This window comes from Hylobates moloch, unplaced genomic scaffold (genome assembly GCF_009828535.3).
Source record: "Hylobates moloch isolate HMO894 unplaced genomic scaffold, HMol_V3 SCAFFOLD_19, whole genome shotgun sequence".
In the NCBI taxonomy this organism is placed as follows: Eukaryota; Metazoa; Chordata; class Mammalia; order Primates; family Hylobatidae; genus Hylobates; species Hylobates moloch.
Genome location: NW_026652294.1, coordinates 6689321 through 6707436, shown reverse-complemented (window position 1 = coordinate 6707436; position 18116 = coordinate 6689321). Strand labels below are relative to the sequence as shown.

Below are 18116 nucleotides of genomic sequence, written 5' to 3'. Positions count from 1 at the left end.
AGCCAGTTCAAGATATAAAGCAGATGACGGGTCACAGAGGCACTGTTTGGTGTAGAGGAGCGTGGACCAAGGGACTGAATTTATCTTGTCCTCCTTTTACTTCCATGCAGTATAGTCATTGAGGTGGGTTCAAGGTTCCCAAAATGGGGTGACATTTGTGTACTATTGATCCTAATTCAGCAAACGGTTGCTCTTGGTGACTCTTTTCCCAGGAAAATCCATGCAGAGTAGCATTCATTCCACATTTGGGCAGGTGAGTTGGCGTGACAGTGTGAGGTTAATGTGGATGTAGCAGGTGCCTGCCCTTGGGGTGGAGCTCCTCTATGTGGCCCAGTGAAACTGATAGAGGTCTCTGGGTGAGGGTTGGTGGATTGAGCCTCTGGCGTGTGAAACTGATAGGGGTCCCTGGGTGAGGATTGGTGGATTGAGCCTCTGGCTGAGCATGTCACAGCTTTTTGGTTCTGTCATTCAGTAGCCACAGCCACAGCTAGAGTAACTCATCTTATGTCCCAGATTGCTTAGAGTCATTTGGCATGAGACTCATGGTACCTGGACTTATTTAGCATCTTAGAGAGTGGGCAGCAGGGGCAGAAGAATATTTCTTCATTCATTTACTTATTAACTCAGCAATGACTTATTTCTCTATTCAGTAATCATGTATCTGGTGCTTTTATGTGCCAGGCTGCTGTGCTAGCCACTAGGGATTTGGGGTGTCCTCTGGCGGGGCTTACCATTGAATGGGAGAGGCTGATGTGAAGGATGATGTCGTATTAAATGTAACAGTGCAGCTATGCTAAGTCCTGCCAAGCCTCCGAGTGTATGTGGTGCTCTGTGAACAGGCAGGAGGGGTTGTACCGGGTTGAAGGGAGACAGAGATGTGTGAACTGTGGTCTGTGTCTGTGTGTGAGCAAGATGGTTGTCCCAGAGAGCAGGCATAGCATGTGCAAAGGCCCTGAGGAGGCATTTGGAGGGCTTCAAAGAGGTGCGATGTCCAAATACTGCTGATGAGCAGAAGCAGCTACCAAGTGAGTCAGCACCTTGAATGCTCAGTAGCTACCTCCTCTAAGTCAAGTGAGTTATGCAGGACCACCAGTTCCAATTCTTCTTCTTTTTTTTTTTTTTTTTTTTTTTTTTTTTTTTTTGAGACGGAGTCTCGCTGTGTCGCCCAGGCTAGAGTGCAGTGGCGCAATCTCGGCTCACTGCAAGCTCTGCCTCCCGGGTTCACGCCATTCTCCTGCCTCAGCCTCTCCGAGTAGCTGGGACTACAGGCGCCCGCCACTACTCCCGGCTAATTTTTTTGTATTTTTAGTAGAGACGGGGTTTCACCGTGGTCTCGATCTCCTGACCTCGTGATCCGCCCCCCTCGGCCTCCCAAAGTGCTGGGATTACAAGCGTGAGCCACCGTGCCTGGCCCATCAGTTCCAATTCTAGGCAATCAATCCTCCTATTTGCCCCCACATCCCACATTTAAAAAGTGACATTTGTTACCCAGTTGTAATTGCTTGTGTGTGTATGTGTGTTTCTTACAGAAGACTGTGAGTTGCATGGTTGCAGGGGATGTTTCATGCTCATCTTTGTACACACCGTAGGTGCTCAATAAATGTATCAGAGAACAGGGAAGATTTTTATTGAGCACGTACTGTGGGCTCAGCACTATTTATGCACACGTACATATAAGGCTACAAAATCGAAAAGCCAAAAGGAGCATACGTTTTACAAGCTGGAGTAGATGCCAGCGGATGCATTTGGAGCTTGAAAGCTTTTGTGCCGTCTGTTCCCCTACTGCCAGAACTCCGGAACTGAGGCTGTCATCCTGTGTCTCCTTAGACCTGCTGAAACTCAGCCTGCTGGGACGGGTCTGCTTTCCCCCTTCTTGTTTCTGCCATGGAAGCGTGTGGACAGCCCCATTCATGATGACAAGTGACACTACTGGCTTTCCCCGGCAGTCACACCCCCTGACCCAGGGCCTGCCAGCTTGGGTAAGTGGGGCCCATGCTTGACCCAAGCTTGAGGGCTGGAGTGTCCAGGGGTGTGGAGAGTGCCTGTGAGTTCTGCCAGAGAATTTTCTCTCTGTCCTTTGAATCCTGTCATTGTTCCGTGTCTCATGTCCTGGCTATTACATATGTATCCCCAATCAGGGATTCCAGAGGTCACAGGGGCTGGCCCTAAAGGCCAATGGCCCTGATTTTCTGGGTGGGATTCTGGAGCCTTAGAACTCTGGTTGGGATCTTTGTGTATGGAAATTCTCGAATTCTCAGATTCTTCATATCTGACCCTCCATTCTACCTCTAACCGTGTCTAGACAGTGTTCTCCAGTTTGGGGAGATGGAATCTGTTAGCACCATCGAGCGTGTAAGGAAAAGAAAATATCAAAATCTGTCTGCCTTTCTTTCCTGGAGGCTGCTGAGTGAGTCAGAGCCGGGGGAGCAGTGTGGGGCCCCAAGGAAGGGAAGTGGAGAGGCTTGTGTTTAACTAAAATACCTTCTACTTTTTTAGTCCATCTAGGTGGGGGCTGGCTGGGGGCAGTTTCACAGGGAAGAAAACACTGGCATGAAGAGATCCCGGGTGATCGAGAACAGCAACTTACCTGGCACTTTTTAAGACCAGAAAGGAATAAAAAATAATTTTAAAAAAGACAGAGCTGAGGCCGGGTGTGGTGGCTCACGCCTGTAATCCCAGCACTTTGGGAGGCTGAGGCGGGTGGATCACGAGGTCAGGAGATCGAGACCATCCTGGTTAACACGGTGAAACCCTGTCTCTACTAAAAATACAAAAAAATTAGCCGGGCGTGGTGGCGGGCGCCTGTAGTCCCAGCTACTCGGGAAGATGAGGCAGGAGAATGGCTTGAACCTGGGAGGCAGAAGTTGCTATGAGCCAAGATCGCACCACTGCACTCCAGCCTGGGCAGCAAGAGTGAAACTTGGTCTCAAAAAAAAAAAAAAAAAGAGCTAAGTGGGTGGTGGACTTGAGGTTAGGTTTCAGCTGGATGATTGTAGGCAAGTCTGGCGACCTCTCTGGGCCCTTTCCCTTCATCTCCATGAGGGAGAAAATGATCATTCCTTCTTGCCTTTTGGAGTTGCTGGAGGATTAATGAGAGAGGAGGTCCCCTGCTTTGAGAAAACAGATCTCATAGCAGGGTGAACAAGAGGCTTATGCCCCAAGCTACTACAAAATGGGGTCTCCTAATTGTACCCACTAAATAGGGTCGTGAGGAGGATGAGATGTATGAAACGCAAGAAGCATGTGGCATAGCTTGAGATCTTACTCATGGGAAGCCCTCACTGTTGGACATTTCTCTTTCTATTAAGAATATGAAGGCAGTCAGCGTAAAATGCGTGTTCAACAGAAAAGAACCACAAAGCAAACAAATAACGAAAGCAGGTTGAGTGAGAAAAATGAGAATGGCTTCTATTTATGGCATCTGGAAGGGTGGGGAAGGGGAAAGAAAAGGGACTAAGGGATGATTGGGTGGGGTTGGTGCCTAGGCCATGGGTTCCAAGGTCACTAACCAGCTTTGTGCTCCCAGGCACTCCCGAGCTGCATTGCTGTGTGACCTGCAGCAGGTTACTTGCCTTCTCTGTGCTAGGTGCTTGGCACATACTTGTGATTAGGATCACCTAGGATGTGGGCAGGCTCTGCAATGGGAAAACAGGGTAACAGGAGTGAGGGAATGCGAGGACACTCCCACTGAGGCCTATTCAGGGAGGAGCATGTGTGGTGTGAATTTGGTGTCAAACGTGGTTTTAAATCCTACTTCGCCTCTTGCTTCCTGGGTGACTCCAGGCCAGTTACTTGGCCTCTCTGAGCTGGTTTCCTTATCTGTGTAGCAGAGATCACTGCTTTTTGCCATAAGTGCTGGCCTTTAGATTAGCTGTCAGGGGAAAGTCCTCCAGTGTGTGTTGATGCCTTTTCTACACCCTTGGAGCTGGAACGAACTTCATGGTTGGGCGTTTAGTCCTCTCCCCTCGTCCAGAGCTCAGAGACGGGGAGAGGCAGGCCCAAGCCTGCCCGGTGAGGTCAGCAGAGGGCTGTCATATGGAATCTGGGGCAGGACTCTGTCCCATTTCTCTAAACCATTCTGCTTCAACCCAGACACTGACCGTTTTCCAAATTTACTTTTTTGTTTGTTTTGTTTGTTTAGCAATTGCTTCTCCATTCTTGATGTTCCTAATCCCCATGAATCCACAACCATAACCATGGCCACGCGGGTCGAGGTGGGCTCCATAACGCCCTTAACGGCCGTGCCAGGCCTGGGTGAGATTGGCAAGGAGGAGACCCTGACGAGGACCTACTTCCTCCAGGCTGGCGAGGCCTCTGGGGCTCCCCCAGCCCGGATCTTGGAAGCGAAGAGCCCGCTGCGGAGCCCGGCCCGCTTACTCCCTCTGCCAAGGCTCGCCCCCAAACCCTTCTCGAAGGAGCAGGATGTGAAATCTCCTGTCCCGTCTCTGCGGCCCAGTTCAACTGGACCTTCTCCCTCTGGGGGGCTCTCTGAGGAGCCAGCAGCAAAGGATCTGGACAACAGGATGCCCAGCTTGGTGGGGCAGGAGGTGGGCAGTGGGGAGGGCCCGAGGACCAGCTCGCCCCTCTTCAACAAGGCTGTGTTCCTGCGGCCCAGCTCCAACACCATGATTCTCTTCGAAACCACCAAAAGCGGCCCCGCTCTGGGGAAGGCGGTCAGTGAGGGAGCTGAGGAGGCCAAGCCAGGTGTGTCCAGCTCCCGGCCTGAGGTGGCTGCCAAGCCCACCCTGCCCACCCGAAAGCCTGCGGGGACCCTTCCCCGGTCAGCTCCCCTGTCTCAGGACACAAAGCCACCTGTACCCCAAGAGGAGGCAGGCCAAGGCCATCCTCCCTCAAAGGCCAGCAGTGTGGAGGACACGGCACGCCCTGTTGTGGACCCCAGGCCTCGCCTGAAGAGAAGGCCCGTGTCTGCCATTTTCACGGAGTCCATTCAGCCTCAGAAGCCAGGCCCCGGCGCAGCGGCCACAGTGGGCAAAGTGCCACCCACCCCTCCCGAGAAGACGTGGGTGAGGAAGCCCAGGCCCTTGTCCATGGACCTCACGGCCCGGTTTGAGAACAAAGAGGCCTTACTGAGGAAGGTGGCCGACGAAGGAAGTGGAGCCACAGCAGGGGACATGGCTGGGCTAGAGAGGCCCAGAGCAGCGTCCAAGCTGGACAGGGAGTGTTTGGTCAAGGCGGAGGCTCCTCTTCATGATCCTGATTTGGACTTCCTGGAGGTGGCCAAGAAAATCCGTGAACGGAAGGAGAAGATGCTTTCGAAGCCGGAGACGGGCAGCCTCAGAGCCCTGGGGCGCTCAGCCGGGATCACCCCCAGCAATGACCAGAGTCCCTGGGAAGAAAAGGCCAAGCTGGACCCAGAGCCAGAGAAGGCTGCTGAGTCCCCCTCACCCAGGCTGGGAAGGGGCCTAGAACTTGCTGAGGTTAAGAGCAGAGTGGCGGATGGAGAGGCCCCGGCAGGAGAGTGGGCCTCTAGGAGGAGTGTCAGGAGGTGCATCAGCCTGCTTCGGGAGGACAGCACCTTGGCCTTGGCAGTGGGGTCTGAATCCCCCCTGGCCACCCCTGCATCCCCATCGGCGGCACCAGAGCCGGAGAAAGGGGTTGTGAGCGTCCAGGAACGGATCAGAGGCTGGACTGCCGAGAGCTCCGAGGCTAAGCCCGAGGTCAGGAGGAGGACGTTCCAGGCTCGGCCGCTGTCGGCGGATTTGACCAAATTGTAAGTAGGCACATCCCACACCCCTCCCTCAGCTGCCCACCCACAGACCTGAGGAAAAGGGAACCAGGCTCCATGCTGGGCACCTGTCACCCCCCTCAGTTTACCCATAGCCCAAGAGGAGGTAGTGGCAGGGTCCATTTCTCAGATGAGGAAGGTGAGGTGCAGAGAGGCAGTGCAGCTCCCTTCTGGGTACGGCCAGCCGGGGGGCCCAGAGCCCAATTTTCGTGGCTTTTCTCAGCTGCAGATGTACTGTGTGATTGAAGTAGGCGGTATGTGCCCATTTCACGGAGGCAGGGCAGAAGGGTGAAATACTATGAGGAGCTGGGAGCTGGATGGCATTCCAGCTCAGCCTGTCTCCATAGCTAAGCCTTTCTTCCCTGAAGTCAGAGAGAGAACACTTAAGATTGGGCCTAAACCTCTACGAGTGGCCCAAAAAATAAACTCAGAGGAGTCAAGGTAACTTGGGCTAGTCAGCTGGTTAACACTGATATTCTAAGTCATTTGGTTAATAATCATATTCTAAGTCAGTTCGTTAATACTGATACTCTTAAGTCAGTTGGTTAATAATGCTATTCTAAATCAGTTGGTTAATACGATGTTCTAAGTCAGCTGGTTAATACCAATGTTCTAAGTCAGGTGGTTAATAATGATGTTCTAAGTCACTTGGTTAATGATGATGTTCTAGGCCGAGTGTGGTGGCTCACGCCTGTAATCCCAGCACTTTGGGAGGCCGAGGCGGGTGGATCACGAGGTCAGGAGTTCGAGACCAACCTGGCCAACATGGTAAAACTCTGTCGCTATTAAAAATACGAACATTAGCCGGGCATGGTGGCGGGCGCCTGTAGTCCCAGCTACTCAGGAGGCTGAGGCAGGAGAATCGCTTGAACCTGGGAGGCAGAGGTTGCAGTGAGCCGAGATCACACCACTCCACTCCAGCCTGGACAGCAGAGCAAGACTCTGTCTCAAAAAAAAAAAAAAAAAAAAAACAAACAAAAAAGATATTCTAGGTCAGTTGGTTAATACTGATGTTCTAAGTCAGTTGCTTAATACTGATGTTCTAAATCAGTTGGTTAATACTGATGTTCTAAGTTAGTTAATAATGATATTCTAAGTCAGATGGCTAATAATGATATTCTAAGTCAGTTGGTTAATAATGATATTCTAGGCCGGGCGCGGTGGCTCACGCTTGTAATCCCAGCACTTTGGGAGGCCGAGGCGGGCGGATCACGAGGTCAGGAGATCGAGATTACGGTGAAACCCCGTCTCTACTAAAAATACAAAAGAATTAGCCGGGCGTGGTGGCGGGCGCCTGTAGTCCCAGCTACTCGGAGAGGCTGAGGCAGGAGAATGGCGTGAACCTGGCAGGCGGAGCTTGCAGTGAGCCAAGATCGCGCCACTGCACTCCAGCCTGGGTGACAGAGCAAGACTCCGTCTCAAAAAAAAAAAAAAAATGATATGCTAAACTTGGCCCACCTCCGACATCTCTTCTTTGTTTTCCCACAAGTGGCCACAACAGAGAGATGCCACTGGGCATGATCGACTGGCTCTTAATGGCATGCATGCATGCCACTGACATACTTCGTCCAGGGTGGAGCTTGCAAAGGCAGGATCTCTGGGCAGACTGCCCTCCCGGCCCTGGGAACCAGGACAGCCAGCCAAGCCAAAGCTAGACCACTGGCCCTCAGTGCTTTAGAATAATTGGAAAAAATACCAGTGCCTGGGCCCCAACCCCTAGAGATTCCGATTCACTTGTTCTGGGGAGGGTCTTCTATTTTGGTAGTTTTTATTTTTTATTTTTATTTATTTATTTTTGTCACCCAGGCTGGAGTGCAGTGTCGCAATCTTGGCCCACTGCAACCTCCGCCACCCGGGTTCAAGTGATTCTCCTGCCTCAGCCTCCCGAGTAGCTGGGATTACAGGCGTGCACCACCATACCCGGCTAATTTTTGTTTTTTTTGTTTGTTGTTGTTGTTTTTTTTTTTTTTTTTTTTTTTTTTTTTTTTTTTTTTTTTTTTTTTTTTTTTTTTTTTTTTTTTTTTTTTTTTTTTTTTTTTTTGAGATGGAGTCTTGCTCTGCCGCCCAGGCCGGAGCAGTGGTGCGATCTCGGCTCACTGCAAGCTCCGCCTCCCAGGTTCACGCCATTCTCCTGCCTCGGCCTCCTGAGTAGCTGGGACTACAGGCGTCAGCGACCACGCCCGGCTAATTTTTTGTATTTTTAGTAGAGATGGGGTTTCACCGTGTTAGTCAGGATGGTCTTGATCTCCTGACCTCGTGATCCACCCACCTCGGCCTCCCAAAGTGCTGGGATTACAGGCATGAGCCACTGCGCCCAGCTCATATTTTGGTAGTTTTTAAAAGCTTCCAAGTCGATCTTATGTGCAGCCAGGGCTGACAACCCCTGAATTAAGATATCAGAGAAGGACACCTATGCCAGGGTCCTAATATGCTTCCTCTCACTATGTCATCGAAGAGCCTTGGAGAGGCCGTGTGATTATCCCCATCCGACAGATGGGGAAACTGAGGCTCTGAGTTTAGACAGTCAGCCTCACATATCCCAGGAGGCAGACCCTGGGTTGCTGAGTGTGGGTTAAGTTTAAGTGGTTTGATTTCTCTCCCTTTGCTTTTCTTCAAAGTCCCCAGCTTTGAACTAAACACGTGCTACATCTTCAGGTATTTACACCAGAGAGCTCTCCAGAGATGGAAAGATTCTAGCTCCACACCCTCTTCCCTTTTTAAGGTGGGGAAAACGAGGCCCAGAGAGGGCCCTGGTGATCCAGAGAGGCAGAGACAGACCTGGGCTCCCACACATTCCTTGACAGCCCACTACCCTTCAGTCTGGGGGCTGCTCTGAGGTGGGGCTGCTGTTTTACCTGGCATTGCTAACAACAGCCATTCATTATCCCTCCTGGGGCATCTTTACTCTTCCGTAAACGCCCTCACATAGCTATTAGGGCCTTGAGTAGCCTCTTATCTGCCCCATAAAAGGGATGGGGAGGTGTTAATTATCCCTGTTTTATAGATGGAGAAACAGAGGCTCAGGTGAGGTCACAAGCCTAAACCAAGCCTCCCCAGTTGAAGAGGCAGTAGAGCTGGGACTAGCACCTGGGTGTCTTCCCCCAGCCTGGGGCTCCTTCCACCCCAGTAATGCTGTGTTTGAGGTAGGCTCTCCCCATTGGGCAGTTCTCCTTACGGTAAGTGGAAAGGAAATGTCCTTTCTGAAGGTTACTTGGCCTGGCCTCCTAAGCTGGTGTGTGGGCTGGGGGGAATAACAGCTTCCAGCTCCATAAAGGTAACTCAGATCTCTGTACCAGGTTTTCAAGTTCAGCTTCAAGCAACGAAGTCAAATATGAGAAGAGTGCTGAGCTGAGTGGCGAGTGTCCTAAGGAACGGAGAGAAAAGGTAAGGAGTGGCTGTGTAGCACGTCTCTCATTAACCAGCGGGCAGTTATGGCTGCTGGAGAAAGAGCCTCCATGATCTTCTAGGCCCTGGGAAGACTCAGAAACGTGTCATGCACACGATAAAACATTTTTTCTTCTAATGTTGGGACTTTGAAGTCCCTTTTGGCATGAAGAGTTGTGATTCCCTACTCCCAGGTGTTAAATGCTGTTTACAAATGTTATCAGGCATTTTTTTCTTCACAAAGAGGCAGAGGGGCACGGCTTTCTTATATAGGAGTGCCTGCTTTATTAAAATACTAAAATTTAGGTTTAAGATGTTAATAGAAGCTCCTTCAAGGTCCTTCATAATGGTTCTTATTGCCTTCCCCGGACTTACCACCTAGCCACAGAAGGAAGAAGTAGGTGGCTGGGCACAGTGGCTCACATTTGTAATCCCAGCCCTTTGGGAGGCTGAGATGGAGGGAGGATTGCTTGAGCCCACGAGTTTGAGACCAGCCTGGGCAACATAGTGAGACTCTTATCTCTAAAAGAAAAAAAAATTTTTTTTTAATTAGCCAGATGTGGTTGTGCATGCCTCTAGTTCTAGTTAAGGCTGAGGCAGGAGGATTACTTGAGCTCAGGACTTTGAGGCTGCAGTGAGCCATGATCATGCCACTGCACTCTAGCTTGGGCGACAGAGTGAGACTTGTCTCTAAAAGAATAAAAATATAAATTAAAAAGAAGTAGGTTACCAGCAATTAAATTGCTTGAAAGTATTTTTATTTCATCTTTTTAATAAGAGAAAACTCATAAAATTATCTCCTAGCTAAAACCGGTTTGTGGTTGATGCTTTCTGCAGAGTCTTAGTTGTTTTTTTTGGTTGGTTTGTTTTCGTTTTTTTTTTTTTTTTTTTTTTTTTTTTTTTTTTTTTTTGACGGAGACTCCCTCTGTCGCTCAGGCTGGAGTGCAGTGATGTGATCTCGGCTCGCTGCAAGCTCCGCCTCCCTGCAAGCTCCGCCTCCCGGGTTCATGCCATTCTCCTGCCTCAGCCTCCCGAGTAGCTGGGACTACAGGCGCCCACCACTATGCTCGGCTAATTTCTTTTGTATTTTTAGTAGAGATGTGGTTTCACCATGTTAGCCAGGATGGTCTCGATCTCCTGACCTCATGATCTGCCCACTTCGGCCTCCCAAACTGCTGGGATTACAGGTGTGAGCCACTGCGCCCGGCCCAGTTTTTTTAAAAACAGCTTTAATTGAGATACAATTGACATACAGGAAAGAGCACAGATTTAACACATTCAACTTGGTGAGTTCCCTATGTGTGTACACTTGTGAAACCACCATCACAGTCAGAATAGCGAACATCTCCATCACATGCAAAAGGTGCCTCATGCCACTTTGTTGTTTTTCTTTGGAAACAGAGTTTTGCTTGTCACCCAGGCTAGAGTGCAGTGGTGCGATCTTGGCTCACAGCAACATCCGCCTCCCAGGTTCAAGTGATTCTCCTGCCTCAGCCTCCCGAGTAGCTGTTATTACAGGCACCCACTACCACGCCTGGCTAATTTTTGTATCTTTAGTAGAGACGGGGTTTCGCTATGTTGGCCAGGCTGGTCTTGAACACCTGACCTCAAGTGATCCACCCACCTCGGCCTCCCAAAGTGCTGGGATTACAAGTGTGAGCCACCACACCTGGCCGCCATGTTGTAATCTCTCCCTTCCCCTGCTCTTCCCAGCCCATCACAGGTCTGCTTTCTGTCCGTGTAGATTAGTTTGCATTTTCTAGACTTTAATATAAATGGAAGCAGTCCTCCTTTTTTTTTTTTTTTTGCCCTTGCTTCTTCACTCAGTAAGTATGTTGAGATCATTCATGGTGTAGCATGTATCAGTAGTTCATTCCTTTCTGTTGCTGACTAGTATTCTATTTGTGTGAGTAGACCACAATTTGTTTATCCATTCACCTTTTGATGAACAATTGGGTTGTTACCAGTTTGGGGCAATTACCAGTGAAGCTGCTGTGAACATTTGTGGACAAGGCTTTGTAAGAGCTTCTATTTCTTTTCTTTTCTTTTTATTTTTTAATTTTTTAATGTATTATTATTTTTTATTATTTTTTATTTTTGAGATGGAGTCTCGCTCTGTTGCCCAGGCTGGAGTGCACTGGCGCGATCTTGGCTCACTGCAAGCTCCGCCTCCCGGGGTCATGCCATTCTCCTGCCTCAGCCTCCTGAGTAGCTGGGACTACAGATGCCTGCCACCACGCCCGTCTAATTTTTTTGTATTTTTGATAGAGACGGGGTTTCACCGTGTTAGCTAGGATGGTCCCGATCTCCTGACCTCGTGATATGCCTGCCTCAGCCCCCCAAAGTGCTGGAATTACAGGCATAAGCCACTGCGCCTGGCCTTTTTTTTTTTTTTTTTTAATTTTTGAGACAGAGTCTCATTCTGTTGCCTGGGATAGTACAGTCACATGATCTCAGCCCACTGCAACCTCTGCCTCCTGGGTTCAAGTAATTCTCCTGCCTCAGCCTCCCGAGTAGCTGGGGACTACAGGCACGTGCCTCTATGCCTACTTAATTTTTTTTTATTTTTAGTAGAGATGGGGTTTCACCATGTTGGCCAGGCCAGTCTTGAACTCCTGACCTCAGGTGATCTGCCTGTCTTGGCCTCCCAAAGTGCTGGGATTATAGGTGTGAGCCACCGCGTCCGGCCAGGACTTCTATTTTCTTTTCTCTTGGGTAAACATCTAGGAGTAGAATGGCTGGATCATATGGTAGATGCATGTTTTATGTTTTAAGAAACTTCCGTGGAGTTTTAAAAATAACACCAGCGCTTGGTTTCAAGCTTGTACCCATCTCAGTAAATCACCAACAAAAGTGGGCTGGCTTTGAATGGCAGTACCCACCACCACTCTTGGAGGCGGTGGTTTGCCCTGCAAGTTTTGTTGTTGCCTTTTCTGAATCATTTCTTTGAAAATGGTTAGGAGTGATACAATTTAAGTAATTAAAGCTCCTTATATTTGTATTAAAATGCTGTAGTGACAGCAGCAGCAAGGGCAAAAAGGCTGCGTGTGGCGAGAGTGGCAAAATGTTGATTGTCATTGAATTGGGAGGATGGGTTGGGCAAGTTCATTATTTTCTCTGTAATTTTGTGTATGTTTAAAACTTTAAAGAAAGGAATAGTTAAGAAATAAACCCTTGCTTTACATGTGATGAGATTTTATCTCTGTAAGTAGACTTTATGTGTGTGTGTATGTGGGTGTGTTTATTGTAGTAAAATAAACATAACAGACTGGACATGGTGGCTCATGCCTATAATCCCAGAACTTTAGGAGGCCAAGGTGGGAAGATTGCCTGAGGCCAGGAGTTTGAGGCTGCAGTGAGCTCTGATTACGCCACTGCACTCCAACCTGGGCAACAGAGCGAGATGCTGTCTTTATTTTATTTATTTATTTATTTATTTATTTATTTATTTATTTATTTAGAGATGGAGTTTCGCTCTTGTTGCCCAGGATGGAGTGCAATGGCACGATCTCGACTCACTGCAACCTCTGCCTCCTGGGTTCAAGCGATTCTCCTGCCTCAGCCTCCTGAGTAGCTGGGATTACAGGCATGCGCCACCACGCCCAGCTAATTTTGTATTTTTAGTAGAGACAGGGTTTCTCCATGTTGGTCTGGCTGGTCTCGAACTCCCGACCTCAGGTGATCCACCCGCCTCGGCCTCCCAAAGTGCTGGGATTACAGGCATGAGCCACCATGCCTGGCTGAAATCCTGCCTTTAAAAAGAAAAAAAGTACACATAAAATATACCATTTTAACTATTTTTAAAGAAAAATAATGAATTTGTGAAATTTACAAAATTTCAAAAATTCAGTCTTTCTAATATATATATATAAATGATACAAAGAGAGTTCTGAAAGGCTGTTCAAGGATCATAACCCATTGGTAATAGCTGTTATCCAGGAAGGGGGACTGGTATTTGAACAAGGGAACAAAAATGATTTGAACTTTGGCCGGCGGGGCAGCTCACACCTGTAATCCCAGTACTTTGGGAGGCCAAGGTGGGCAGTTCACCTGAGGTCCGAAGTTTGAGACCAGCCTGACCAACATGGAGAAACCCCGTCTTTACTAAAAATACAAAAAAAATTAGCCAGGCCTGATGGCGCATGCCTGTAATCCCAGCTACTCGGGAGGCTGAGGCAGGAGAATCACTTGAATCTGGGAGGCAGAGATTGTGGTGAGCCGAGATCGTGCCATTGCACTCCAGCCTGGGTGACAAGAGCGAAGCTCCATCTCAAAAAAAAAAAAAAAAGATTTGAACTTTGTATTGTTTGGATTCCTTTACAATCAGAATGGATTCATATATTGTTTATGTAAAATTTACATATTAAAATATAAACAGTCCAAGTGCGGTGGCTTGTGTTTGTAATCCCAACACTTTGGGAGGCTGAGGCAGGTGGATCACTTGAAGTCAGCAGTTCAAGACCAGCCTGGCCAACATGGTGAAACGCCCTCACTACTAAAAACACAAAAATTGGCTGGGTGTGGTGGCGCATGCCTGCACTGTCAGCTACTCGGGAGGCTGAGGCAGAAAAATCGCTTGAATCCGGAAGGCAGAGGTTGCAGTGAGCCGAGATCGTGCCATTGCACTCCAGCCTGGGCAAAAGAGCGAGACTCCATCACAAAAAAAAATATATATGTATATATGTATGTATATGTGTATATATGTGTGTATGTATGTATATATGTATATATATATATGTGTATATATCTGTGTGTGTGTATATATATTTAAACAAAGGTTTACAGTCAGTGTTTTTAGAGCACTTCAATGGCATTCCATCATCTACAGTAGGGGTTAGCAAACTGTGCCCCTGCCCTTATTATAACCATTTAAAGTGCACAACTGAGTGGCATTAAGGACGTTTTCAGTGTTACACAAGCGTCACCACTATCTAGTTCCAGAATCTTCTATCACCTCAAATGGAAACCTTGTGTCCTCATTTCCCATTCCCAGGCATCCACTAATCCACTTTGTGTCTCTATGGATTTACCTATGATGTGTGTATATATTTATATTTGTATATATGCTGTATATAAATGGAGTCTTACATAGCTATTTGACTGGCTTCTTTCACTTAGCATAGTATTTTCAAAATTCATCCATGATGTAGCATTAATCAGTATTTAATTCCTTTTATTTATTTATTTTTTTAGACAGAGACTCGCTCTGTTGCCCAGGCTGGAGTGCAGTGGCATGACCTCGGCTCACTGCAGTCTCTGCCCTCCAGGTTCAAGCAATTCTCTTGCCTCCGCCTCCTGAGTAGCTGGGATTACAGCCGTGTGCCACCACATCCAGCTAGTATTTTTAGTAGAGACGGGGTTTCACCATGTTGACCAGGCTGGTCTCGAATTCCTGAGCTTAGGTGGTCCGCATGCTTCGGCCTCCCAAAGTGCTAGGATTACAGGTTTGAGCCACCGCACCTGGCCTTTAATTCCTTTTAAAAGATTTTTTTTTTTTTTTTTTTTTTGTATAGACGAGGTCTCACTATTTTGCCCAGGCTGGTCTCGGACTCCTGGACTTAAGCGATCCTCCCATCTTGGCCTCCCAAAGTGCTGAGATGACAGGCGTGAGCCACCGCGCCTGGCCGGATCTGCCTCTTTCTGTGGTAACAAATGCCTGTGCAGTAGTCCATCGTTTGGAGATAATCGAAATTTTGCCAATGCCTTTCCAGTGAGCATTCAGATTGTTTCTGTGTTCTTTTGTTTGTACCAATGGTGCTGTCTCAACTTTCTTGTTTGTGTAGACTTGTGCATGTGGACAAAGTCCTGGGAGGAACTTGGCCGGATAAAAGGAAATGAGTATTTTAACATCAGGATAGATAAATTGCTTTGCCCAAAGTCAGGTTCATTTATGTTCTCTCCAACAGTATCTGAGTGTCCATTTCCCCACATCCTCACCCACACTGGGTGTGTTCATTCTTTTCAATTTTATGGTATTTCATTGTTTTAATTATACAAGCAGCCCTTTCAATTACTCCACTTTTTCCTTTCCATCTCAAATCCTTAAACACGGAGGTGTTTCTTTCTCTTTTTGTTTCTTTCCAGCAAAAGGAGGGGCACAGTTTGGATGGAGCATGCATCCTGAGAAGCCCCTGGAAGCCTGGGACACTCCAGGAGAAGTCCAGGCAGACGGAGCAGAAGGTTAGCTCTAACCAAGACCCCGACACCTGTCACGGTAGAAGCTCAGTGGAGGCCCCGTGCCCTTCTGACGTCACTCCAGAGGATGACCGGAGCTTCCAGACTGTGTGGGCCACAGTGTTTGAGCACCACGTGGAGAGACACACAGTGGCTGACCAGTCGGGACGTTGTCTTTCCACCACACCCCCTGGTGACACGGCCGATGCCCGTGTCTCAGAACCCAGGCCGAGGCCTGAGATGGTCTCTTGGCTGGGCAGGGACCCACCAGACATGACAAAACTCAAGAAAGAGAACTCCAAAGGGTTTGACAATCCCGAGACAGAGAAATTGGGACCAACCACCCTTTTGAACGGTGAACTGAGACCATATCACACGCCTCTCCGGGACAAATACCCTTTGGCTGAAAACCTCAATAATAACACCTTCCTCAAACACTTGGAAAATCCTCCCACATCCCAGAGAATTGAGCCCAGATACGACATTGTGCATGCAGTGGGAGAGCGTGTGCACAGCGAGGCCATCTCACCGGCACCGGAGGAGAAAGCAGTCACGCTTCGCAGCCGCAGGTCTTGGCTCTCACTGAAGGACAGGCAGCTGTCCCAGGAGGTCACCCCTGCTGACCTGGAGTGTGGTTTGGAAGGTCAGGCAGGGTCTGTCCAAAGGGCCAGTTTGATTTGGGAAGCTCGAGGCATGCCTGAGGCTAGTGGGCCAAAGTTTGGGGGCAATTGCCCGTTGCCCAAATGGACAGACGGGGCAGTGGTGAGCTCACACAAAGCCACCGTGGCGGTCAGTGAAGAGCACTGTGCTCCCGGGGCCACCTCCATCAGGGCTATCAAGGCTGCCGTCTGGGAAAGCCAGCATGAGGGGCCAGAGGGGGCCAGAAGCAAGCCAGGAGTCGGAGCAAGAGGCCCACCCCAGGGATGCCCCCTCGATCCTCCTTCCAGGGCTACGAATGGGCCTTCTGACTCCCACGCACGAACACATCCAGATGCATTTGCTGTGCAGAAAGGGCCCTTCGTTGTAGCTGCCAGGGAGGGTGATCCAGGGCCGGCCCAGGTGCCACAGCCTGCAGTCAGAATGCGGAAAGCCAGCCCCAGGGACCAGAGAATGGACAGATGGCGGCGGCGGACTTTACCCCCCAACGTGAAATTTGATACATTCAGTTCTCTCGTCCCAGAGGACTCTCTACATGTGGGGCACAGGCGAACAGATTATGTGAGCCCCACAGCCAGTGCCTTAAGAAAACCTCAACTATCCCACTACAGGGTAGAGACCCAGGAGGTAAACCCAGGCGCTTCACGGGACCAGACCTCCCCAGCAGTGAAGCAAGGGTCACCTGTGGAACCCAAGGCGACATTTTTTGCAGTCACCTATCAGATTCCCAATACTCAAAAGGCAAAGGGTGTGGTTCTGTCAGGAGCTGAAAGCTTGCTGGAACATTCTAGAAAAATCACTCCACCCTCATCTCCTCATTCTTTAACATCCACTTTGGTTTCTCTTGGTCATGAAGAGGCATTGGAGATGGCAGGCAGTAAAAACTGGACAAAGGGACGAGAGCATGAAAATGCAAGCATTTTAAAAACTCTGAAGCCACCAGACCGTCCATCATCTCTTGGGGCCAGGAGTCTGGACCCTTTCAATGGAAGAATCATTGATGTGGATGCCTTATGGAGTCATCGGGGATCAGAAGATGGCCCTCGTCCTCAAAATGATCGGAAGGAAAGTACGAACAAGATGTCCCCCAGCGGCGGAGCTCCCCAAACCACCCCGACTCTGAGGAGTCGTCCAAAAGATCTCCCTGTGAGAAGGAAGACTGATGTGATCAGTGAGACGTTCCCAGGTAAAATCAGAGACGGCTACAGATCCAGTGTTCTTGACATTGACGCCCTGATGGCTGAGTACCAGGAGCTGTCACTGAAAGTCCCTGGGGAGGCTCAGGAGAGGAGGAGGAGTCCCACCGCGGAGCCCAGTACGTTGCCTCGGGAGAGGCCTGTTCAGCCAGGTGGGCTGGAGCAGAGAAGGAGGAGCCTGAAGGAGATGACCGATACCGGGGGTCTCTGGAAACCGGCCAGCTCTGCCGAAATAAACCACAGTTTCACTCCTGGCTTAGGCAAGCAGCTGGTAGATCCCTCAGAGACAGCCATGGGCACCAAATCTAGCCCTCCCTTCTGGGCTCTGCCACCCTCGGCTCCTTCTGAAAAGTATCCAGGGGGCTCTCCTATACCTGCGGATCCCAGGAAAAAAATGGGGTTCACTGAGGATGACAGAAAGGCCTTTGCCAGTAAACATCACGTTGCAAAGTGTCAGAATTACCCGGCTGAGTCAAAGCCCTCTGCTCGGGAGGATCCAGGCAGTGGGGTCAGAGTGTCACCCAAATCGCCCCCCACTGACCAGAAGAAAGGGACCCCAAGGAAATCCACCGGGCGGGGAGAGGAGGGCAGTGTGGCCCAGTGGGGTGACCACCCACGTGACTGTGGACGGGTGCTGCTGGATATCAAGAGGGCCTACTCAGAGAAGGGGCCCCCTGCCAACATCCGAGAGGGCCTGTCCATCATGCATGAAGCCAGAGAGAGGAGGCGAGAGCAGCCCAAAGGGAGGCCCAGCCTTACTGGAGAGAATTTGGAGGCCAAAATGGGACCCTGTTGGTGGGAGTCAGGGACTGGAGACATTCACAAGGTAAGTACCAAGACTCTTTAATTTTGTCAAACATGGTTTAAACATCTAGCCTAGGGGGCTGAAACTCAGATTTTGTGTGGCCCACATGGGTACATAAATGAGTGGAGTCAGGCTGGGTATGAGGCTCCAGGGA

At 49.5% G+C, this 18116-nt stretch overlaps 2 protein-coding genes across 3 annotated transcripts in view; one reads left to right on the top strand and one right to left on the bottom strand.

Annotated features, from left to right (window-relative positions):
• Positions 1-18116, bottom strand: part of CRYBB2 (crystallin beta B2) — a 679427-nt gene that overhangs the window by 473893 nt on the left and 187418 nt on the right. The window lies entirely within an intron of this gene.
• The window catches only part of KIAA1671 (KIAA1671 ortholog), a 247451-nt gene that overhangs the window by 73120 nt on the left and 156215 nt on the right, over positions 1-18116 (top strand). The window contains exons 2-5 of one of the 2 annotated variants that reach the window (XM_032139557.2): positions 1828-1979; positions 4142-5731; positions 9043-9130; positions 15215-17983. In XM_032139557.2, the coding sequence (XP_031995448.1) occupies positions 4197-5731; positions 9043-9130; positions 15215-17983 (4392 nt within the window). In that variant the 5' untranslated portion in view covers positions 1828-1979; positions 4142-4196. The remainder of the gene's footprint in view (positions 1-1827; positions 1980-4141; positions 5732-9042; positions 9131-15214; positions 17984-18116) is intronic. The other variant, XM_032139558.2, reaches the window with a different exon arrangement.